At 42.8% G+C, this 24,758-nt stretch overlaps 2 protein-coding genes across 6 annotated transcripts in view; one reads left to right on the top strand and one right to left on the bottom strand.

Moving 5' to 3' along the window:
* Positions 1–664: 664 nt before the first annotated feature.
* aanat2 (arylalkylamine N-acetyltransferase 2) lies at positions 665–5,580 on the top strand. The gene is made up of 3 exons (XM_058377953.1): positions 665–1,841; positions 3,262–3,416; positions 4,241–5,580. The coding sequence occupies exons 1-3, from the start codon at positions 1,559–1,561 to the stop codon at positions 4,544–4,546; spliced, it is 744 nt and encodes a 247-aa protein (XP_058233936.1). The 5' UTR covers positions 665–1,558; the 3' UTR covers positions 4,547–5,580.
* Positions 5,581–6,776: 1,196 nt separating this feature from the next.
* Positions 6,777–24,758, bottom strand: part of rhbdf1a (rhomboid 5 homolog 1a (Drosophila)) — a 58,080-nt gene continuing 40,098 nt past the window's right edge. For all 5 annotated transcript variants that reach the window (XM_058377693.1, XM_058377692.1, XM_058377694.1 and 2 more), the window contains 15 exons: positions 19,161–19,374; positions 18,813–19,019; positions 17,674–17,796; positions 16,196–16,356; positions 15,831–16,082; positions 15,623–15,734; positions 15,459–15,533; positions 15,192–15,353; positions 14,708–14,808; positions 14,551–14,614; positions 14,269–14,363; positions 13,913–13,988; positions 9,830–9,930; positions 8,522–8,675; positions 6,777–7,849 (listed from right to left, as the gene is read on the bottom strand). In XM_058377693.1, coding sequence (XP_058233676.1) covers positions 7,430–7,849; positions 8,522–8,675; positions 9,830–9,930; positions 13,913–13,988; positions 14,269–14,363; positions 14,551–14,614; positions 14,708–14,808; positions 15,192–15,353; positions 15,459–15,533; positions 15,623–15,734; positions 15,831–16,082; positions 16,196–16,356; positions 17,674–17,796; positions 18,813–19,019; positions 19,161–19,374 — 2,317 coding nt within the window. In that variant the 3' untranslated portion in view covers positions 6,777–7,429. The remainder of the gene's footprint in view (positions 7,850–8,521; positions 8,676–9,829; positions 9,931–13,912; positions 13,989–14,268; positions 14,364–14,550; positions 14,615–14,707; positions 14,809–15,191; positions 15,354–15,458; positions 15,534–15,622; positions 15,735–15,830; positions 16,083–16,195; positions 16,357–17,673; positions 17,797–18,812; positions 19,020–19,160; positions 19,375–24,758) is intronic.

The raw sequence follows: 24,758 nt of genomic DNA, 5'->3' as shown, positions 1-24,758 counted from the left end.
ACTTCTGAAACACTACAAATTCTACAAAGTCCTGAGTGTCTACTTTCATATGAGCATGAAGCTTTCATATGAGCATTAACCACCACTGTGGATTGAGACATGACCAAGACATTAAATGCTGAACATGGACACAACCAAACAGGAAACTAAATTTTTGGCCTTTGGGAAAAGAATAAAGAGGTACATTCGCACCAACAAAATCAATAAATAAATGCTGTTGTAACTCCTGTAGGACTGGGAGAACATGAAAAACTCCACACAGACACAAAATCTGTAGTGTAACTTACGCACCAGACATCACTAAACATCTCACTGAGGAACTCTGACACTTTTATTGAGTGCAGCTTTTAAGAGCTTTATGATAAATTCACTCAGAAATCAAAATATTTTATTATTTTTTTTCAAAATGCAATTTCTTCATCTAAATCACTTTATTCTATTCCACATGTCAGCACTGCAAAGATAAAATATCTTGAATAAATTTTATATAATGGTTCATATATTCCAGTAATGTGATTAGAAGATTATATGATTATATTTTGTGCATTTCTACTCATTTCAAGCTGGTCTTCTACAATAATAGGAGAAAACAAACAAACAAACAAACAAATAAATAAATAAATAATAATAAAAAAAACCAGTCCAGAAATAACTGTTAAAAATCTCTTATTTACTATAATATATTATTAATCTAGTAGAAAATGCCAGATGAATAAAACTATACTGTATTACATTCAAAAGAATTTCACATAGATATTTTTTCATTGAAGATATTTCAGAAAAATGGAAAGTTTTCAAAAGCAGCACTTTAAAAGAACAAGTCCATCCTCACAGCACTAAAACAGCAGGTCCATGAAAAGAGGTTCTTGCTGTTGGTGTCCTGAATTTCTGCCCCATAGGGACCTCTTAAAAACAGTGATATTTGATTCTGGATTCTCTCGGGCTAACAGGTCGGTTATTAAAAAGAGGCAGGTGTCAGAGTGAGTGCTTTTCCATTTACTTACAGCTTCTCTAACCCTCTTTGTGTTATCTCCTCAATCTTCTTACCCCTCTGGGCTGTGTGCAGGACTCCAGAAGAAGCGGCCCAGTCGTCTGGCTTCAGGGAAATTCTCTACTCCAAACATTTCAATCATTATCTACTAATATAATCATCATCCTGACGTCCATCTGTCTGTCTGTACACCTGATACTGATATCAAGAATTCAGTTCACGCCATGGCATCGTGGTGGTTTTACATGATTTGTGTCAAGAAATTGCATAAACGTGAGCATCTGAAATTGTGAAGAATAATTAATAAATTAAGCGAATAATTCATCTGTCTGGAAGTGTAAAAACCCAAATAACTACTCTGCCTGAACGTCTCGTTTTGAGGTTAATCATGTTATCCAAACCGATCAGCTGCATTAGCACCAAGAAACAGCTCACCTGACGCCTGAGGGCTCTTAAGACTCACGTGTGCTCAGGTCTATCCGTTCCTCTTTAGAGCACTTTATTTAAAGGGATCAGGACCGGGGTCAGGAGAGGGCAGGGTGAGAGAGGCAGGGGTGGGCGAGTGGGATGGACCCAGATAGAGAGAGGCTCAAGAGGAGGAAAATTTCAAGGATGTTTGAGCAGACGGAGAGTCTGACAGCAGAGGCACTGATGGAAAACCTGGAAGAGAACGAATGTATGATAATGAGCCAGCAGGTGAGCTCTTCACCTTTCCTCAAGGCTTTTTACCTAAAGATGCCACTGAGTGTGTCGAGTCCTCTCCGCCAGCGACGCCACACACTTCCCGCCAGCGAGTTCCGCAACCTCACGCCACAGGACGCCATCAGTGTGTTCGAGATTGAGAGAGAAGGTAAGAATCAGCAGATACAGAAGACTGTTACACCTCGAACCAGGGAAAGAAAGAAAGTAAATGACAGTAACTTCTTGTCACATTTTAATTACATGATTTCTATTTAGTCCTTCTCTATTTTACAACTAGATTTAAAAAACAGAATAATAAATAAGCATTTGTTGAAAATTTACTGAGACGTAAGCAAAAAGGTTTTGAATCCTGCCAGAATTTTCACTTTCTCTGAAGTTTAGAGGCATCTGTATCTTATTGTTTCTATACCAGCTATAACATTAAAAAAGTGTGTGATATATTAAGCACTAAGTAAACAAATTCACAAAGTTGATTTGTTAGAAGCAGGAAAATGGGTAAGTGGACACCTTTCTTGGGTAAATGGACACCCAAGCTTAACTAATACATGTCTGGAGTCAGGTCCGATCCCACAGAAGAGCTTCTGCAGCACAAACTGCTGAGAAAGTGACTGCTATCTCTGATATACAGGAGTCAGATCACACAGAGCATCACAGCTTGCTGTGTATGGAGCTGCGTAGCTGCAGAGTGTCAGAGTGACCATGCTGACTCCTGTACACCACCCAAAGCTCCTACAATGGACACCTGAGCATCAGAACTGGACCATGGAGCAATGAAGGAGGCCTGGTCTGATCTATCACGTTTTCTTTTACATCACGTGGATGGCCGGGTGCATGTGAGTCACTTACCTGGGGAAGAGACAGCACCAGGATGCACTGTGGGAAGAAGGAGAGCCGGAGGAGGCAGTGTGATGCTCTGGGCAATGTTCTGCTGGGAAACCTCGGCTCCTGCGTTCATGTGGATGTTACTTTGACACGTAGCTCCTACCTAAACACTGTTACACACCGAGTTCACCTCTTCATATAAATTTGTTCAGGAACGGTTTGAGGAACATGACAAATAGCTTGAGGTGTTGACTTGATCTCCAAATTCTCCAGATCTCAGTCTGATGGAACATCTGTAGGATATGCAGCACAAACCATTCTGATCCATTGAGGCTCTACCTCACATCTTACATGACTTAAAAGATCTGCTGCTGATGTCTTAGTGCCAGAAACCACAGCACACCTTCAGAGTCCATGCCTCTACACCTCAGAGCTGATTTCATGGTACAAGGAGAACTACACAGTATTAGGCCTGTTGTTTAAATGTTATGTGTAAATGCTGATTCTGAAGCTGACACTAAGCTGAAACATCCAGTATTTATACTATATGTATATTTAGGAAGTAGATTGCTTAGCGGTGTACAAATAGGATTAGAGTGACAGGTTAATTTGATTGCAGGTAGACACATGAACTCTTGGCTGATCTGGTCATAATGTGTTGCGTGTGTTAGCATATGAAAGCAGGATCATCTCTCTGGTCCTCAGTGCCTGAATCCTCTTCGTTGTGCCTGTTTGTGTGTATGTAGCTTTCATCTCGGTGTCTGGAGAGTGTCCGCTCACGCTGGACGAGGTGCTGAACTTCTTAGGTCAATGTCCTGAGCTGTCCATGGGCTGGTTCGAGGAAGGACAGCTGGTGGGCTTTATTATCGGGTCTGGCTGGGACAAGGAAAAGCTAGCACAGGTATCGTATACACACATCAGTACACAGTGCTCTTGTATTAACTCTGTATAACAATGTGAGACCCTCATGACCTTCTCTGTGTAGACTTTTTGTTAAAAAATCTGTAAATGTTTAAACCATTAATCTGTAAATGTAGTTGGTAGGTGCGATGAAATTGTAGAATCTTGTAGAAACCCTCACAAACACAAGGAAACTCCCTACATACCTGACCTCAGGATTGAACCTGGAGCTGTGAGGCTGTGATGCTACCTACTGCACCGCATAGATATTAGTCTTGACACAACTTATTACCATAAGAAGATAACAGCAGTGTCTCCACGATGGAGAGAAAAAAGTCTGGAAATGATAAATCTACTCAGTAATACTAAAGACTGTTCAGAAAGCACTGAAAGCATTGAGAAAACCTAACCTATGAAAGAGAATATAACGTTTTTAAACCTAACTGTATGAGTCAAGGACGAATCACGATGTGGTTTCGACTCCTTTTTAAAGGTAATGGTGGCTCAGCAGGAAGCTATAGAGACGTTATAAAGATTGTCCCTCAGGTGACTCAGTTGAATTTGACGTCAGTTTGGATAAAACTGATTACTGTAAAGGTTTTAAAGAATAAACCTAACAGGACATGGAGCCTGGAGATACATGAGATTAGAAACCATGGAGATGACTGCAGTTGATATGAAGAGTTTTGCACTCAAGCCTCCATCAGTGACCTTCATCACTTCAACAAGACCGACTTCATCTTGTGAAACTGAACTGAAATTTAATGTATCTCTTACACACCCACCCTTACTTCCTGTCTTTGATAAGTCTGTCTATTTGAACAGGAAGCTCTGACGCGTCACGTGCCCAACACGTCCACCGTCCACATCCACGTGCTGTCTGTACACCGTCACTGTCGGCAGCAGGGTAAAGGCTCCATTCTGCTGTGGCGTTACCTGCAGTACCTCCGCTGTATTCCGGGTCTGCGCAGAACCCTGCTGGTGTGCGAGAAGTTTCTCATGCCTTTCTACGAGAAGGCTGGCTTTAAGGAGAAAGGGCCTTCAGCTATCACAGTAGGAGCTCTGCGCTTCAGAGAGATGGAGTACACACTTGCAGGGCTGGCCTACGCACGCCGGAAAAGCAACTGCTGAACAACCGGACTGGTTTATTTTTACAGTCAAGGACACAGCGCTCAGATTCGGGTCAGAAACTTCGCCTTGAAGAGCATTATATCAAATCAGAGACTGAAATCATTCTGAACTGCACAGACTCTTACACATGACACCAAAGTGATGATGATGGTTAGATGAAATGATGTGACTGTATCACTGAACAGTCTGGTGTTGTGTTGCTTGTGTTCCACATGACCGGTGTGTCTGTAAGTCAGTCTAATCGTGGTTTATTAACCAGGTCACTTCAGCAAGCAAGAGAGGCGGTGATCTATGTTCAGACGACAAAGAGATGAAGGGACAGAATGACCAGCTGAGATTTGATGAACTTTATGTCACAGTGAACTCGAATCACATTCCTTCAAATTTAATTTTTTTAATTGTCTCAATTAAGCTGTAATTAGCTCAGATACTGCTGGACCTCAGTGTGTACAGACATGCTGCAAAAAATAAAGCTTGCTAACAGAAGACGCAATGATCCTCGTTGGTTCTGGAGAGGGTCTGTAGCTGATAACTCGAGCTGCTAATCTGCTAAAATCATACACCTGATTTTTACACTGATTATTGTGTTAGTGAAATTTAACTGCTTAGAAGATGATCTTTAGCTGTAGCTAATCCAGTTAGCTCACATGGCTAATTTGCTGCAGTAGCAAAGCTAACACCTAGCTAATTTTCACACAGAATTCATTAAAGACAAGTAAATTGCAGACAGCAGTAAACTCTGTGCTGTTAGCTACATTTCAGCTGCTACACTTCCTCATCTGAGCTAAAATAAGTGAGTATAAATGCTACATGAGCACAAGCGCTAAAGTACAGGGGAAACCAGTGACTCATCACTAGTGTGAATGCAGGCTACAACTCAATCGCTGGGATTTTAAACATGGTCAGTGTATCATAATTTATTTCATTCATTATTTATTTGTGTTTTTTATTATTCTGTAAATAAAATATTCACCTGTGTTATGTTGGATGTATGAAACCGGGAAACTGGAACCAACCATCATTATCATTCCAGTTTCCCCCCAAAGAGCAATAAAGTCTATCTGTCCAGCCATCTGTCTGTCTGTTCACCTGTCTGTCTGTCTGTCCACCTGTCTCTCTGTTCATCCGTCTGTCTCTCTGTTCATCCGTCTGTCTGTTCATTCATCTGGCTGTCTGCTCACCTGTCTATCTGTCTGTTCATCGGTCTGTCTCTCTGTTCATCCATCTGTCTGTCTCTCTGTTCACCTGTCTGTTGGTTCACCTGTCTGTCTGTCTGTTCATCCATCTGTCTGTCTCTCTGTTCACCTGTCTGTTGGTTCACCTGTCTGTCTGTCTGTTCATCCATCTGTTCATCTGTCTGTCTGTTCATCCGTCTGTCTGTTCATTCATCTGGCTGTCTGCTCACCTGTCTATCTGTCTGTTCATCGGTCTGTCTCTGTTCATCCACCTGTCTGTCTCTCTGTTCACCTGTCTGTCTGTATGTTCATCCATCTGTTCATCTGTCTGTCTGTTCATCCGTCTGTCTCCAGTATCTGTACTTTATAGCCTAAGTACATAAGTACTATGTCTACTTTAAAACATTAACAACCGTAATAAAAACTGGAATAAAACTATTCTAAAGAACAGACAATACAATAAAAATTGTTTTTAAATATAGAAACTAGTTTAATGTGCAGAAATTTAATTTTACTCATACTATATAGAACTGAATTGAACTGAGTTTCTTAAAGTTTTGTTACTGGTGTAATATTCTGATTAATGTAAATATTTTAATCAGGCAACTCTAATCATTAAAAAATAATTATAAAAAAACTTAAAAATAATATTTGTATATATTAAAAAAACATTTAAATGGAAAAAAATATTAAAAATTTTATAAAATTAAAAAATTTCCTTTCTTGTAAGCATAACCTTCTGCTAGAAATAAACATTGTGGTTTAAAACATATTAAGTAGCATTAAAAAAAGTCTAAAAAAACCCAACCCTGAACAAAACAAAAACCCTAAGAACTCTAATAATAATAATAATAATAATAATAATAATAATAATAATAATAATAATAATACATTTTGCATTCACATGTGCCAAGTGCTCAGTATCATATTTCTCAAAACAGTGCTGTATTATATTATATTGTGTATATTATATATTAACACATTATATTGTTAGTTCTTTCTTTATTTTTTAAGAACTGACTCGAAAAGAGGAAAGAACCAGACAGACACGTAAATGAGGTGAAGATTATTTAAAGCTGTATTTTGTAACAAGTAGATGAGGGTAGCTAAAACACTACCCTTAATATAATATTTGATCTTTACTCCATTTGAAGCAGTACACAAATAAAAGAATAACATTTGAGTGCTTGACACGTAACCAAAATATGGTAGTCTTTACCAAGGCACCGATGGTTCCGATTGTTTTTCTTTTATGTCCCTGGAAATCTGAGGTTATCTGAACTACACTAAAACCTTTGCCTGATTTCATGGCGTGATAAAATATGAAAAGTAAAAAATAATACATAAATCTATTACTATTTATTCTTCTGTTTGTTGTACCAGTGCTTGTTCTCTCTCACCGTCTCCGAGACTCCTGGTGAGAGGTGGTTGGGGCAACTGTCCCTGTTTCACAGATGACCAATAAACAACAGACGAGGAAAAAAAAACTAATGGGGGAAAAAACGATGATCTCTTAACATTCACCCGAGTGGTCAAAAGTGGTGTTTCGACTTACAGTAAGAGAGTAAAAAAGATATAACGCGAGCATCGTCCGTGTCTCAGGGAAAGCAGGCGAGCTCTTCACCTTCTGACCGCAAAGGAACCGAGCTAGCGCCACTAAAATCCCGTCTGTCCTGCGCCGCTGTGCCTCGGCTTCCTCATGGCTGTGTCAATGGAGATGAGCGTTCAGGTCATACTTCTCACAAAACTTGTCTGTCAAGGGAATGCAGGTGAGCAGCTCACACCACTCGCACTTGATGGGATGGACATAGAAGAGCACCACGAACCCGGAGAAGATGCCCAGGAAGAGTGTGAGTGAGACGAGGATCTGGCAACGCTTGCGGTACATGTCCATGCGGCCGAAGCTGATGTAGGGCAGGAAAGCGAACGACAGAAAGAAACCCGACACGAAGCCACAGATGTGGGCAAAGTTGTCGATCCAGGGCAGCAGGCCAAAGGCGAAGAGGAACAGCACCACACACAGCAGCTTAGCAAACGCCCGCCATGGCTGTGCCAGGATCTGCCAGCTCTGGAAGAGTTCCACAAACAGACACGCCAGAATGCCGAACTGCGAGCCGGCCGGACCAACCTGAGAACAGAGCCACGGAGAACCGGGTCAAAACACATCCACAGGTAACAGGTCCTCCAGAATTTCACAGATTTTTGTGATTGTTGCAGCCAACAATGCTTGATTTTGTGTTAAATTTTTGAATTGGTGAAAAACACAGGATTCTACTTTTATTCTGTGATTTCCTCAGAGAGCTGGACTCCAACATCTGCAGAAAATCTGCCACTATTTTGGAAAATTTAAATCTCCAAATATCACAGTCTGATTGTTAATTTCTGTAAAATCACAAAATCCTGGAGATACAAACAACACAAAAAACACACAATATTCACAACAAACACGCACAATATTGTGTTGTGTGTGTGTGTTGTGAGTGTATTGTGTGTGCATTGTTAGCGTGTTGTGCATAATGTGTGTTATGTATGCATTTTGTGTCTGTGTATTGTGCGTGTTGTGAGTGTATTGTATGTTGTGTGTGTATTGTGTGTGTTATTTATGCATTTTGTGTCTGTGTATTGTGCGTGTTGTGAGTGTATTGTATGTTGTGTGTGTATTGTGTGGGTGTTATGTTTGCATTTTGTGTGTGTGTTGTGTAAGTGTTGTGTGTGCTGTCTGTGTGTGTGTGTCTTCTGAGTGTATTGTGTGTTTGGTGTGTGTAGTGTGTGTCTTGTAAGCATGTGTTGTGTTGTGTACCTCGGCTCTGTAGGGCAGGAAGATGGCACTGGCGAGGTTACCCGTGATTCCGCTCAGGATGTAGATGATGGAGATACGCAGCCAACCAGCCAACTTCTCGATATCTCTCAGGATTGTCATCTGAAATATCACCGAAACCAGGCAGTGCAAAATGCTGACACACACACACACACACACAGAGAGGAAAAAAAGATAAGAATGAGAATCTTTATGCTACTTTACCCTGGAGCTAGAGATTTCAATCTGTCTTTCCTGCACTTGTCTCTGTCACCTGAGTGTTTCTGAAATCTCAGTTCAGTTACTTAAAGAAGACACTATATGAGACATTGGTGATGTTCTCTATACAGGATAACGCGCCTCCTTTAAACACTAATCTCATCACTTGATGACGTGATTCTGTGTATTCAGAAAATGTAGCATGATGTGGTAAATATTTATAATTATTAGGAAAAGCGTGGATTCAGTTGCCACATGAACCCATGCAGTTTTGTAATCAGGAAGCTGCACATGCTCTGAGTAACGTCTGTACCGGCTTTACAGGGTGTGGATGTCAGGGGCACGTGAGCAGTTCTCCCCAACATGATTAGGAACAGGAAATCGGGAGAGCTCTGCTCAAGCCCAGCGAGCCAGCACTACCTTAATTACAGTCCAGGCTCAGAACACTGCGTCTCATCAAAGAATTAGAGTCAGCTGTTCTCAAAACAGATTAGCCAAACATGTCGGCTTGTGAGATATCACCGTCAGCTCCTTACATATTGCTAAGAACCACACGATACCTGCTTCAATTAAAAATAACCCTCTAATCTGACCTGCTTAACTTGCAGGTCTGCATGAGCTGAGTCAATATTAATACTGTTCAAAATATCAGAAAACTATTCCAAACAAGGACAAACGGCAATATATTCTTAAAAATAAATAATAAAACAATAAAATAATAAAACAACTATACACTCTTTATTTTTACTCTAAATATATTCAAAATATTTATAGTTTTATTAAAGTAAACTGAGCCAAGCATGACATATTAGCAGAAATTTTTAGTTATATTTATATGATTATTTATTTATCTAATTATTTATTAGTTAGTTAGTTAGTTTGTTCATTTATTTGTTCATTTATTTTTTTATTTATTCGTACATATATACATGTTTACCTGGACATACCAGAGAGATAAAACTTGCAAAAAGTTTTTAAAAAAATGCAGAAAGTAAAGTGCAATAGAACTAAAGCCCATGTGAATCAATGCTTAAAAGGGGGGCAGAAGGAAGAGCAGATACAGTAGATGATGCTTTACGGTGAAAAACTCACCCAGCATGTAAAAAGAGAGAGAGCCACAAGCGGTAGAACTGGTCAGGTTTCTCAGGGTTGAGGAAAGGCAGCAGGCCACAAACATCATCCATACAGTGAACCTGGTGTTGGAGGCAGAAATCGATCGTATTAAAGACAGAGGAGGTAAAAGCACAGAAAAGCCTTTTATACCTGAAGGAGAATCTCAGGGTCGTTTCTTCCTGTCTGCCAGCAGGGCATCAGCACAACACTCACAGATGTCTGACTACACAGGGATTTTCCTGAAGCCAGACCAGATTAGCTCTGCCTTTACAAGCGATGAGCTCACTCAGTCAGTCACTCAGTCAGTCACTCAGTCAGTCACTCAGTCAGTCACTCAGTCAGTCACTCACACAGTCACACAGTCACTCAGTCAGTCACTCACACAGTCACTCACACAGTCACACAGTCAGTCACACAGTCACTCACTCAGTCAGTCACACAGTCACTCACTCAGTCACTCACTCACTCAGTCACTCAGTCAGTCACTCAGTCAGTCACACAGTCAGTCACTCACACAGTCACTCAGTCAGTCACTCAGTCAGTCACTCAGTCACTCACTCAGTCACTCACTCAGTCACTCACTCAGTCACTCAGTCACTCACTCAGTCACTCACTCAGTCACTCACACAGTCACTCAGTCAGTCACTCACACAGTCACTCAGTCACTCACACAGTCACTCAGTCAGTCACTCAGTCACTCACACAGTCACTCAGTCAGTCACACAGTCACTCACACAGTCAGTCACTCAGTCAGTCACTCACACAGTCAGTCACTCACTCAGTCAGTCACACAGTCAGTCACTCACATAGTCACTCAGTCAGTCACTCACACAGTCACTCAGTCAGTCACTCAGTCACTCACACAGTCACTCAGTCAGTCACACAGTCAGTCACTCACAGTCAGTCACTCAGTCAGTCACTCACACAGTCAGTCACTCAGTCAGTCACTCACTCAGTCACTCACTCAGTCAGTCAGTCACTCAGTCAGTCACTCAGTCAGTCAGTCACTCAGTCACTCACACAGTCACTCACACAGTCACTCAGTCAGTCACTCAGTCAGTCACTCACACAGTCAGTCACTCAGTCAGTCAGTCAGTCACTCAGTCACTCAGTCAGTCACTCAGTCAGTCACTCAGTCAGTCACTCACAGTCACTCACACAGTCACTCACACAGTCACTCAGTCAGTCACTCAGTCAGTCACTCAGTCAGTCACTCAGTCAGTCACTCACACAGTCACTCAGTCAGTCACTCAGTCAGTCACTCACACAGTCAGTCACTCAGTCAGTCACTCAGTCAGTCACTCACACAGTCAGTCACTCACACAGTCAGTCACTCACTCAGTCACTCACTCACACAGTCACTCACACAGTCAGTCACTCACACAGTCAGTCACTCACTCAGTCACTCACTCAGTCACTCAGTCAGTCACTCACACAGTCAGTCACTCAGTCAGTCACTCACACAGTCAGTCACTCACACAGTCAGTCACTCACTCAGTCACTCACTCAGTCACTCAGTCAGTCACTCACTCAGTCACTCACACAGTCAGTCACTCACACAGTCACTCAGTCAGTCACACAGTCAGTCACACAGTCACTCACTCAGTCACTCAGTCACTCACTCAGTCACTCACTCACTCACACAGTCACTCAGTCAGTCACTCAGTCAGTCACTCAGTCAGTCACACAGTCAGTCACACAGTCACTCACTCAGTCACTCAGTCACTCACTCAGTCACTCACTCACTCACACAGTCACTCAGTCAGTCACTCAGTCAGTCACTCAGTCAGTCACACAGTCAGTCAGTCACTCAGTCAGTCACTCACACAGTCAGTCACTCACTCAGTCACTCACTCAGTCACTCACTCAGTCACTCACTCAGTCAGTCAGTCACTCACACAGTCACTCAGTCAGTCACTCAGTCACTCACACAGTCAGTCACTCAGTCAGTCATTCAGTCAGTCACTCAGTCAGTCACTCACTCAGTCACTCACTCAGTCACTCAGTCACTCACTCAGTCACTCACTCACACAGTCAGTCACTCAGTCACTCACTCAGTCACTCACACAGTCAGTCACTCAGTCAGTCAGTCACTCAGTCAGTCACTCACACAGTCACTCAGTCAGTCACTCACACAGTCAGTCACTCAGTCAGTCACTCACACAGTCAGTCACTCAGTCAGTCACTCACACAGTCAGTCACTCAGTCAGTCACTCACACAGTCAGTCACTCAGTCAGTCACTCACACAGTCACTCACACAGTCACTCACACAGTCACTCAGTCAGTCACACAGTCAGTCACTCACACAGTCAGTCACTCAGTCAGTCACTCACTCAGTCACTCAGTCAGTCACTCACAGTCAGTCACACAGTCAGTCACTCAGTTAGTCACTCAGTCAGTCACTCACACAGTCAGTCAGTCAAGTCAGTCACACAGCCACTCACACAGTCAGTCACTCACACAGTCAGTCAGTCAAGTCAGTCACTCACACAGTCAGTCAGTCACTCACTCAGTCACTCACACAGTCAGTCAATCAAGTCACTCAGTCAAGTCAGTCACTCACACAGTCAGTCAGTCACTCAGTCAGTCAGTCAAGTCAGTCAGTCACTCAGTCACTCACACAGTCAGTCAAGTCAGTCAGTCAGTCAGTCACTCACACAGTCAGTCAGTCAAGTCACTCAGTCACTCACACAGTCAGTCACACAGTCAGTCAGTCAAGTCAGTCACTCACACAGTCAGTCAGTCAAGTCACTCACTCACACAGTCACTCACACAGTCAGTCAGTCAAGTCAGTCACTCACACAGTCACTCACACAGTCAGTCAGTCAAGTCAGTCACTCACACAGTCAGTCAGTCAAGTCAGTCACTCACACAGTCAGTCAGTCAAGTCAGTCAGTCACACAGTCAGTCAGTCACACAGTCAGTCAGTCAAGTCAGTCAGTCACACAGTCAGTCAGTCAGTCACTCACTCAGTCACTCACACAGTCAGTCAGTCAAGTCAGTCAGTCAGTCCGTGGCAGAATCGTACAGCTGAAGTGTTCGGGGGAAATGAGGACAGGCTTCAGAGCGCTGAGGTGTCTCAGTGACTGGTTTATCTACACTAATTCACTGCACACTAATCATACATGATTAAAATCTTAAATTCTCTAAAGTTTCTCATGTAACAGGCATGAGACGATACACTAAAGCCATGGTACGAGACATATCCCTGACACACACTTTACAAGAAGATATGACATATATTTATTCAATAATGAGAATAAATCACACCACTGCATTATACAATACAACACCGTGAGACCCTCAAGGGTTATTATCAAAGTTTCTATAGTTTTATCAACTAACACTGATAATCTATAAGCTCTGAAATGAAAAGATGGGAAAAATGGTATGCATTATATAATAATATTTATAATACAGACAATTGTATGTGTCTGTATAAATCAGATTTGACTGGACAGCAGGTGCTGGGATGAGAAACAGGATTATTCTGTAAGCTGAGGCATGTTTCCTGTTTCTGACTGAAAGCTACACTATAAGCACAGGAATATGGAGACAGAGTTTACTGCAAAAGAAAAGTAGATCAGGTGACTGGGTCTGCTATTTTCTGCTTATTTTTAGGGTAATGGTAATAATAATATGGAAAGACTGGTGATGGTTGGTTATGATGGATGGTTATGATGGTTGATTGTGTCTTAAAAGATTCTAATAAACTGGCATCTTCAGCGCTCCTACTGTGGTCTGACATCCATCTGAAATGCACGAGTGAGTCACGCTTACTAATTTGGGAATTAAACGGGACAGATCAAGAAAACAACCACTTTATTATATTATTTTTATTTCCTCAGCCATCTGAAATGAATTTCTGGTTACTCTGCTGCCAGGACATACTCCAGAACCGTTCAGACCAATGCAGAGTGCAGGCGAATTATTCTAAAATAATTATGAACAAATCGAATGAAAAATTTGAATTCTATAAAGAAACAAGGCTTTAGCTTCTATGTCACTAAGAGAGTAAAGATTAGGCTGAGTGTCTCACTCTCACATGCAGCATCGCTTACTTGTGAACACAGTGTTGCCTCTTCGTGGAAAGAACCTCTCATGAAGTCACAGTATTCCCGTGATGTGATCTCACATCTGCACAGAGTCAGCAGCCAGTCAGTGACACAATAATGTGTTTCTCAGACAGTTTGCTAGACACATTCACCAACCACCTGATTAGGGAAACCCCATGCAATTACCCAATCATCCAATCATGTGGCAGTGACTGCTGTTCTCAAAATCCTGCAGGTTCAGGTACTGATGTTTGATGTTAACTGAAGATTTGGACTGCAGTACTGCTCTGTGATTGGCTGACTGGATGACTGCATGAAGGAGTGAGTGAGTGTATATGTATACAGCGAGTGGTTGATCTGACCTTCCTTTAGTTCCAATGCAGCATGGCCGCCCGGTGATGGTACAGTCGATGTGGGGCAGGTTAGTGTGATTGCCGGTGTTATACCTGGTGCAGACCTAAAACAAACAGCACAGAGCTTCATAATCCTCTGACACCCAAAAACCTCTTCTTTTCATCACCTTCATTTTAGAAATGACCTCAAACATCACAGTAGCTTAGAACCACAAAAACTCTGTAATTTCATAGCTACATCCAATACCCCGCTGTCACTAAGCCTCACACATGCTGTGCTGTCACACTTACCGGCCACTTGGTGATGTCATCAGGCCACTCGTGAGGCGCTACAGAGGCGGGCTCCAGACAAATCCTGCACAAAGCCCAACAATCATCCAGATCATGAGTGCCACAGTGTGTAAATTATACGGATAGAAACGTTCGCTGAGGCAGACGCTTATCTCACCTGGGGTCCTGATGGCAAACGGAGCCGTAGTTACGCGGTTTGCCGTCCAGTAGTGGAGCGCTGGGATGATGGGGCCACTTCACCCACTCAGCCAGTGTGCTCTATGAAAAAGAAGGAGAGGAAGTGAGCTTGATTCACCAACTTCTTTACTGTTTAATTATTTTTATTTCTTTTCTAATCTGAATCTCTGGCTTCAGATTAATAAAGTTCTATCTTATCTTATCTTATCCTGTATCATCTCAGTAATACCAAAAACTAACCACAATATCATCCTAACCTACTAATTTAATCTTCACCTAGTGATTGACTGATTCCCACAAGGTTTTCGAGGTTCAGAAAGTGTTCAGATCTCTTCACTTTTTGCACAATTTACTGTATTATATATATAATTTCAAATGGATTAAAAATGTGTGCATTAATCTACACCCAGTGATTCTGAAGTTTTGAATGTTGTGACTAAAGAACACTGAAGTGCAGATCTCACCGAGCACTCCTCCTCAGACGTCTGCAGGCAGCCCGAGCGGTCGTTGCGTACACAGCAGGCTGAGTTGCGCTCGGTTTCACGTTTCTTCTGGATCTGATCGTGCACCTCCTGGTCTTGTCGCATACAGGGAGAGAATTTGGCTCCCAGATGGATCAGAGCCTCCTGGTGGTGTTAAGGTGAAGAGCCATGAGGACAAAAAGCCAAAAACAGGCCAGTATGTAATAATACAGCTTAACTCTTACACTTGTGCAGTGACAGTCAACATACCGAACTCGGTCCGATCCAAAAGTTCTCTTGCTGCACGTACTTGACATTCTCATAGACACCTTTGTTTCTTAAAACCTTAGCAAAGAAAACAAGAAAAAAGTCAGAATTTTGTACCACAAAACACAGATTTTGGCCCGAAACTCTGAGTAAATGGCTGCACTCACAGAATCAACTGTCTCGTGCTGAGAGAAGCCCACGGGTGCGATGCCATAAATACATACAGCCAGAATAGTAATGAGTAGGTGGACGAACGTGATCCAGTAGGTGAAGAAAGGCCTGTAAATCACCACGGATTCAGTGAAGATGTGTCATGTCAAAAGCATGAAAAGCTAAGAAACCATTAATGGCTAAGAGCTGAACACAAAGCTCTACCTGTGATCGTCCATGTCCTCTATCTGCCTTTTCACGTAGCTGTCTATGCGTTTGCGGTATGTCCGATTGGTCAGCTTGCCCACCATGCCAAGTCCATACGGCCGTTTCTCTCGCGCGAAGAGCTTCTTTACAGGCACAGCAATCCGTTGCCCTCGTCTCTGCCCGCTGACGCTGACCACTTCCTGTTTCAGCCGGACTTTAGGTGGAGCAGGGGTTCCCTCCTTGGCCTTTCTCCAGCCTCTCTCTAGAGGTCTGTTACAGCATACAGACAGACATTATTACTTGTGTGTTAAAGTGAATCATGGATATGTGTAATTTCAATCATTTGAGTCTTAATGTTGTATAAGCAGTGAATGCAGACTTACAGCATCAAGTGACTCCTCTCAAGCTCGTTCTTGTCTAGCGCACTGCCGGTCAGCTCTGATTCGTCCAGCTGCTTGCTGTCCACGTCCTTGGTGGTAGAGTCAGAAGGAGACTCAAACACCTCGTCATGAAAGGTCGACATCTCCTCCTGCATCAGTCCGTCCTGAGCAAAAACACAGAGACTCTGAGTGACTGATCAGAAGGCCAGGGGTTCAATCCTCAGCTCTGCCACAATGCCACTGCTGGCCCCTTAAAGCAAGGACCTTAACCTCCTCTGCTCCAAGGAACTGTATCATAGCGGACCCTGTGTTCTGATCCCAGCTTCCTAACAATGTGAAGAAAATGTCACTGTGCTTAATGTTTATGTGATAAAGAAAGGCTTCTTTTACATGCAACTCCACCTATAGCATAACCAGCTGAAAGCAGGTCTTCTGCCTCTGCCTCAGCCTCAGATGTCACGCCCACAAAGCACTGACTGAAGGTCTGATGTGCACGGTACATAAAACTGGAAACAGTTCAGAAGTTTTAAAGTCCACATCTCTTTGGTTGGATTCTACAGGATTTCTGGGAGATGTGTGCCAAGTTTTTTAACAGTTCTGCTGGACACCTGCCTTCGTGATGCTCTACATCTATCCTGGAAGAAGGAAACTTTTGTGTTTACAACTGTGACAATGAGGCTTGTGAGGATCAGCTAAATGCTGGATTTTTCAAACTTCTTTAAATGAATGATCTATGGCAGGGGTGTCCAATCTTATCCAGAAAGGGCCGGTGTGGGTGCAGGTTTTCATTCCAACCAAGCAGAAGCTACACCTGATTCCAACTGGCTAATCAGTAGATCTTGGCTTTCAGTAGACTCAGGTGTGGCTTCTGCTCAGCTGGAATGATTGGACACCCCTGATCTATGGTTACACACAGGTCTGTTTTTGTAGGGACATTTTCATCCCAAACATGGTGCAGAATAAAATGAACTGTGATTGCTTGCTTTACAGACAGACGCCCTAATGGATGGCCCTTGGCCAATTAAAAGCTGTGATGGAGACCTGACCTTCTGCCATCAGTATGAAACTCTGGCTTACATGAGACTAATCTTCAAGCCTTTAGCAAGAAATTTCACTTAATTTAATGAATTATGTTTAATCCAAAATTCTGAATTGTGCTGGTGTGTGTGCATAAAGACTGACAGTGGGGTCTTCCTGTCGCTTTTATAGCATCTGCTAATTAAATCTGTTGAGGTGGTATATTTTGTACATATTCCCAAAGCCATAGTGCTCACAGAGTCTGGAGGTTACTTCATTTCCTGTGTGAGAGATGAAGCAGACACAAGCATAGTAGTATTTTTGATGTGTACATGAGATGACCTGACATCACCAACAGCCATCACACTCCACTCGTTACACTGACAGGAGGAAAAGTGCATAAATAAACAATCGGCTGGAAAAGGTTAATAAGGAGGACAACACTGGCATGACTTTTGACTTACTCTGGCAAAGAAGGAGGTGTCCAGCTCATCAGGAAAGTCCACCACGTCCTCCTCGATGAAGCTGGCCGGGGTGAAGCTGCGTCTGTGGACCCGCCGGAGCGTGCTTTCTTTGAATGAGCGTCCCTGAAGAAAAAAAAACAATTTCAAAAAGGATTCAAAGTAAAAGTAAAGCACTGGACTTTATCTCACTGCTACCTGCTCCTGAAGGATTTCTGGTCAATCCCGCCCACTGCCAGCAGCTATTTTTTGCTTGTACCCATGTGCAAAAATTTCTATTGGACTTACAGAGTTGTTTCTATTTTACAAAATACAAAGAATAAGTTATTTAAAGCACAGTAACCCTGACCAGTCTAATCCCTAGATGAGTGAATAAAATTCATTATAGCTGCTTTGTGACAATGTCCATTGTTAACAGAGCCATACAAATAAAACTGAATTGAACAGAATGGAATGGATCAGTAAAACATACACCGCAGGGTGTCCACTAATCTCCACTAATGTTAATCACCTCATTCTTTCTTCACCGCATTATAAGGCATATTAAAAATCATGCTTTCTTTTGTTACCAATTAGAAGCCAATTTCCTCCCAATTTGATGATTATCCAGACCCCACCCACTTGCTAGCTCCACCCAATCACACAACAGCTACCTGTAGCAGAGGTGGAACTCTAACAGGTGCTTCATTCTGAGATGCATGAAGCTGTAATTTAAATAAATAACTAAATAAATAAATAGTATAATTCACTTAAATATATGAAGTGCTGCTGGGTTTATTGTGATAATGCTGTGGATGGCCTTGTCAAACATCATGGGGGCCAACATCAGCTACATCAAAGTAGGAATTCTGAACTGTTTTTTTACTAGTTTTCTTTTACTAGTCATTGGTCGTAATTTATAAGTTACAACCTCCCTCCCTCTGACACAGTAGGATGATCTTTTTCTTAAGAGAGTGATGCAATATTTGTCAATTTCCATGAGACTGTAGCATTTTTCAAGATTTTGCTCACTTGAATCTAGCTCACATCCTAAAAGTACACTGCTTTGTACTAACAGACTTCATACTGCTGCTTTTAATATCCCAAAGTGTTGTATTTTCTCCGCACTTCCTCTCTGTGTTAAGTTTATTGTGTTAGCTCACCTTGACGAGGGCAGCCGCTGCCCTGAAGCTCATCTTGGCCACGGACTCCCGCTTGCGTCGGCGAGGTATCCGGTTGAGTCCGGATCGGGAGCTGGTGAAGGAGCAGAGAGAGGTGGCACCGGGCGTGATGGGCGTATGGGGCACGCTGTATCCGTCCACTTCCTCCACCATGCGGAAAGCCCGACCACGCGCCAATGGGTCCACGATCTGAGCAGAACACAAGCGAGAAGACCACGTTGAGTTAATCATGTTTTTGATCGGATACTTATGGACGTTCTTTGGCAAGAGAAGGAATCCGCAGGAAAAGTTATAACACTAATATTTATATAGAATCCAGAGAAGGTGTACCTTTGGTATGCCATGCTGTGATGTAGGTACGTAGAGAGGTGGTGGAGTCTCTGTACTGGTTAAAGAGATGTTGTCCTGGCTGGGAAGCTCCATCTCTCGTATCACCTGTGGCTTCAGCTTACCGTAGCGCAGACTGCAGTGGCGCAGGCTCTTTCTCTGCCATTTCTGTGTAGCGTCGCCATCCTTGCTAACCCCGAACCAGTCTGCTGTGCCCCTGGCAGCAAAGAAACACACCCTTCAGCCTCGGCTCACTGACCTTTGGACAGACAGAGCTCCGTCCACTGACACAGAGTTCTGTCTTGTCTCATTGTGCTCCTGTGATTCAGTTTGCTGTGCAGGTTAAGCTAGAGCAAGTGAACGTCTAGTGTTAGAGAGAGGAAATCTCCATGGTGGTGCAGTTTTGAGAGAAAGTGTGGAAAATTCAGCGAGCTAATGAAGGCATGTTCCCAGAAAAAAGTATGAAGAAACAGTGAAAAAGATCAACAGGTGCTTTGAAGGGAAAATAAAGGACTTGCCCAGACATGCCACTGGACACACTTCCCTTCTAGTAGAGGGGCTCGCTCTCAGTCACACACACACACACACACACACACACACACACACACACACACACATACATACACACACACACACACACTACTGCTACTTGGCAGTATGCCACTGTACAATAAAAGCAAATATCTGATTCATTCATTACTCATTTCCCCTCAGTGACAGCAGTCAGTGCACATGTAGAACTTTCTCAGGTTCCTGCTCTGGTTCTCACAGTGTTAAATTAAGCCTCTAAAGCTTAGTGGAGCGAACTACCATCATATATTCACCTGAGGAACAATTAATCCACTAATCAGTTCTGACAAGAAAGCGTCTCCTGAATCCTGAACAATTCAGTAAGACCTCAGATCTTCTCGTGTGTTTGAGTATATGAGCGTCACTGTAATGTTTCCACTGTTTCTCCTCAGCGTTCTGGCCTGGACGCATGTAATGAGCCAATGCTCTCGTGACCTGCTATAAATAGCTCAGTGTTCAGGTGAGCACCTGCAGCCAGGCAGAACAAGGAAGTTAGGATTAGATCTACACGAGGAACCGGAGTAATCATCCTGACTGGATGATTTTGTCAAAAAATTCTTGCTGGACTTTCATTCTTGTTTGTTCTGTTCAGGATTTTATCTGAGCTTTAGAATCTTACTGGATCTCTGCTTGTGTTTTATTAAAAATATCGGCTTGGTATTGGAGACTTATTAGAGAATTACAGAGGGTGATTTAGGAGTTTTAAAAATGATTTACTGTTTAAAATAAAATGAGATTATTTTCACGTTTGGAAGTTAGAGAGTTATAACACTAATGCTGTGTTCATAAGTAACACACTATATATGGCAGAAGAATGAATAGAATTTTGATGGTATGAAGTAATTATGTAGGTAGGATTTTGGTGGTTCTTTCTTATTTATTTTCGCATTGACACCCAAAACAACAGCACTGAACCCATGTTGATGTTTATGACATTACTTCAGCTTCAGAGTGCTTCATCTTCTGTGATGAGGAGAGCTCAATCAAATTATAAGCACAGTCCAAACATTTGAAACTATTTATTTAGTAAAAAACAATAGAGAAAAATGACAAATTCTTAAAATATCAAACTGAATTTCCATATGGACCTGAACAGGGGACCCAATCAGATAAGATAAACCTTTAATTGTCCCACAGTTAAACTTTCCAAAAATTTCCCCACTGGATCTCATTAAGAAATCCTGGAGAAGTGTTCCTACAGAATATACAATTCCTCTAGGACTCTTAAAGTATTATTTCCAAAATATACCATTGAAATTCTCATTAGAATCCTGTACAAATTTCTTACTGTAATCCCAGTAGGATTTTTGGACTATACTGGGAACCAGTCAGCAGGAGAAACATCACATCAGTCAGAAGAGCGTGATGCTCAGAAAATCTCAGCTAAAGTGAGAAACCTGCTTTATATTCACATGTGCCACCATTTGTGTTTACTATTCTGGAAAGAAATGAATGAAATAAAAGTTTTAAGTTTCTTAATCTAATATCAATGACATGTAAAAGATTTAGCCGTAACTCTGATCCCAGTCTGACACAATGCTAATGATTTCTTCTTAAAGCGTGAAAATATCCTAAATAAAGTGAATCAGTTCTCTAGAATTTCTTGAGTTTTAATCCAAATGTAAGATTATTAAACCTTTTTCTAGACTATTATTACTCACTGTAATAGTTTGTTGTGTTAAACAACTTCTTTTATAAAGAAGTAAAATGATCTGCTAATAAGAAAGAATAAGAAAATGTAAAGCCTTTTAAGCTTTCAAAATAATTAAAATGTCTTGTAACAGGTTTAAGAGTTTTATATTCAGGTTCAATGTAAGCTTATAATAAGAATGATTGAATAAATGTGACTAGACTGGAGATGAGTCTGGAATGTTTTGCAGCATATTTACTCCGATATAAGCTGGAATATTTTTGATCTTAAAAACCGCCTCAGAAGTGAGTTTTAGTGTCTTTCATTTCTTTGGGAAAACATGCAAGTCTGATGAAGCCTTCAGAGGAGATAAGAGCGAATGTCGTGGAGCTTCAGAAAGCAGATCTCAGATCCGTGTAATTTGCTATGAAAGAACAGTGAGGAGAAGTCAGGTTAAACTCCTTCGCTGCAGCAGAGACGACTCGCGTCCGCTGGCCTGAGAGATTACAGCGAGAAGCTCATAATGAGTGACTAACAAAAGCCCGGGGTGTGGAACTTATACGGAGCGTGTTAACTGTTGTTCGGAGAAATGCGTGTGGAATTTGTGTCGAACAAAGCCATCAGTGCGGCGGTGTGTGTTTATACGCCGTTTACACTTCACTGTTATTCCACTTACTTACTTTAGCTGCTTTTATGAGCTAGCGATCATGTGACTCTCTGGTCAGCGACTGGGACTCCTGGGAATCTGACTGGAGCTTGAAGCTCAGTGCGTTCTTTATGGACATGACAATAAACTCAAAGCTTTCTCTCAGGGGGGTCATGAAACCCAGGATAATATTCTACAGCTCAATAAAATGTTATAATGCATTTAAAGCATTTAATTAAATATTTAAAAATTAAAAATTAAATTAATAAAATATAGGAAAATATCACAAGTATAAAGACTGATCAGGTGATATGGATGTGGTTAATACAGTAGTGTTATAAAGTGCAGAAATGTGTAGTAATGATGTTTATACTGTATATGTGTGTGTGTGTGTGTGTGTGTGTGTGTGTGTGTATAAAGACATCTGCATCTGATCCAGTCACTAATTTCTCAGTCAGACACGAGCTCCTGTATATAAACACACAGGTTCCTCAGACTGGTGTCTGTTAGGACACTCCTCCTATGTGCTGATGAAACTGCTGAGTCACACAACTACAACTACATACATGAGCACATGATTAGAGTAACATCACACACACACACACACACACACACACAGACACACACACACACACACACAGAAGAATTCATCAGCTTTCAGTGGAACACAACTTCTGCTGTGTGTGTGACTGTCCGGTTTTGGTGTGTGTTTGTGATTATGCTAGATATTTGGGTGTGTGTGAGTGTGTGTGGTTATTCTGGATGTGTGTGTGTGTGTGTGTGTATTTGTGTGTGTTTCTGTTTCTTGTGTGTGTGAAAGAGTGTGTGTGGTTATGTTGGGTGTGTGTATGTGGTTCTGTTGAATGTGAGTGTGTGTGTGTTTCTGCTGTGTGTGTGTGTGTTTCTGCTGGGTATGAGTGTGTGTGTGTTTCTGCTGGGTGTGTGGGTGTGTGTGTGTTTCTGCTGGGTGTATGGGTGTGTGTGTGTTTCTGCTGGGTGTGTGGGTGTGTGTTTCTGCTGGGTGTGTGGGTGTGGGTGTGTGTTTCTGCTGGGTGTGTGGGTGTGTGTGTGTGTTTCTGCTGGGTGTATGGGTGTGTGGGTGTGTGTGTGTGTTTCTGCTGGGTGTGTGGGTGTGTGTGTGTGTTTCTGCTGGGTGTGTGGGTGTGGGTGTGTGTTTCTGCTGGGTGTGTGTGTGTTTCTGCTGGGTGTGTTTCTGCTGGGTGTGTGTGTGTGTGTGTTTCTGCTGGGTGTGTGTGTGTGTGTGTTTCTGCTGGGTGTGTGTGTGTGTGTGTGTGTGTTTCTGCTGGGTGTGTGTGTGTGTGTGTTTCTGCTGGGTGTGTGTGTGTGTGTGTGTGTTTCTGCTGGGTGTGTGTGTGTGTGTGTTTCTGCTGGGTGTGTTTCTGCTGGGTGTGTGTGTGTTTCTGCTGGGTGTGTGGGTGTGTGTGTGTGTTTCTGCTGGGTGTGTGGGTGTGTGTGTGTGTTTCTGCTGGGTGTGTGTGTTTCTGCTGGGTGTGTGGGTGTGTGTGTGTGTTTCTGCTGTGTGTGTTTCTGCTGGGTGTGTGGGTGTGTGTGTGTGTTTCTGCTGTGTGTGTTTCTGCTGGGTGTGTGGGTGTGTGTGTGTGTTTCTGCTGGGTGTGTGTGTGTGTGTGTGTTTCTGCTGGGTGTGTTTCTGCTGGGTGTGTGGGTGTGTGTGTGTGTTTCTGCTGGGTGTGTGTGTTTCTGCTGGGTGTGTGGGTGTGTGTGTGTGTTTCTGCTGGGTGTGTGTGTGTGTGTGTGTTTCTGCTGGGTGTGTGTGTGTGTGTGTGTGTGTGTTTCTGCTGGGTGTGTGTGTGTGTGTGTGTTTCTGCTGGGTGTGTGTGTGTGTGTGTGCGTTTCTGCTGGGTGTGTGGGTGTGTGTGTGTGTTTCTGCTGGGTGTGTGGGTGTGTGTGTGTGTTTCTGCTGGGTGTGTGTGTTTCTGCTGGGTGTGTGTGTTTCTGCTGGGTGTGTGTGTTTCTGCTGGGTGTGTGTTTCTGCTGGGTGTGTGTGTGCGTTTCTGCTGGGTGTGTGTGTGTGTGTTTCTGCTGGGTGTGTGTGTTTCTGCTGGGTGTGTGGGTGTGTGTGTTTCTGCTGTGTGTGTGTGTGTGTTTCTGCTGGGTGTGTGTGTGTGTTTCTGCTGGGTGTGTGTGGGTGTGTTTCTGCTGGGTGTGTGGGTGTGTGTGTGTGTTTCTTCTGGGTGTGTGGGTGTGTGTGTGTGTTTCTGCTGGGTGTGTTTCTGCTGTGTGTGTGGGTGTGTGTGTGTGTTTCTGCTGGGTGTGTGTGTGTTTGTGTGTGTGTGTGTGTGTGTGTTTCTGCTGGGTGTGTGTGTGTTTCTGCTGGGTGTGTGTGTGTGTGTGTTTCTGCTGGGTGTGTGTGTGTGTGTTTCTGCTGGGTGTGTGTGTGTGTTTCTGCTGGGTGTGTAGGTGTGTGTTTCTGCTGTGTGTGTGGGTGTGTGTTTCTGCTGTGTGTGTGTGTGTGCGTGTTTCTGCTGGGTGTGTGTGTGTGTGTTTCTGCTGGCTGTGTGTGTGTGTGTGTGTGTGTGTGTTTCTGCTGGGTGTGTGTGTGTGTGTTTCTGCTGGGTGTGTGTGTGTGTGTGTGTTTCTGCTGGGTGTGTGTGTGTGTGTTTCTGCTGGGTGTGTGTGTGTGTGTGTTTCTGCTGGGTGTGTGTGTGTGTGTGTTTCTGCTGGGTGTGTGTGTGTGTTTCTGCTGGGTGTGTGTGTGTGTGTGTGTTTCTGCTGG

This window comes from Hemibagrus wyckioides, linkage group LG24 (genome assembly GCF_019097595.1).
Source record: "Hemibagrus wyckioides isolate EC202008001 linkage group LG24, SWU_Hwy_1.0, whole genome shotgun sequence".
NCBI lineage: Eukaryota > Metazoa > Chordata > Actinopteri > Siluriformes > Bagridae > Hemibagrus > Hemibagrus wyckioides.
The sequence above is the reverse complement of the archived record's forward strand: the minus strand, read 5'-3'. Positions and strand labels throughout refer to the sequence as shown.

What these genes read in the sequence shown, in the direction of transcription:
- aanat2 (XM_058377953.1), top strand. Translation starts at nt 1,559, where the DNA reads ATGGACCCAGATAGAGAGAGGCTCAAGAGGAGGAAAATTTCAAGGATG. An exon ending in GTTCGAGATTGAGAGAGAAG is followed by an intron (nt 1,842 to 3,261) that starts GTAAGAATCAGC and finishes GTGTGTATGTAG; the next exon opens with CTTTCATCTCGGTGTCTGGA. An exon ending in ACAAGGAAAAGCTAGCACAG is followed by an intron (nt 3,417 to 4,240) that starts GTATCGTATACA and finishes CTATTTGAACAG; the next exon opens with GAAGCTCTGACGCGTCACGT.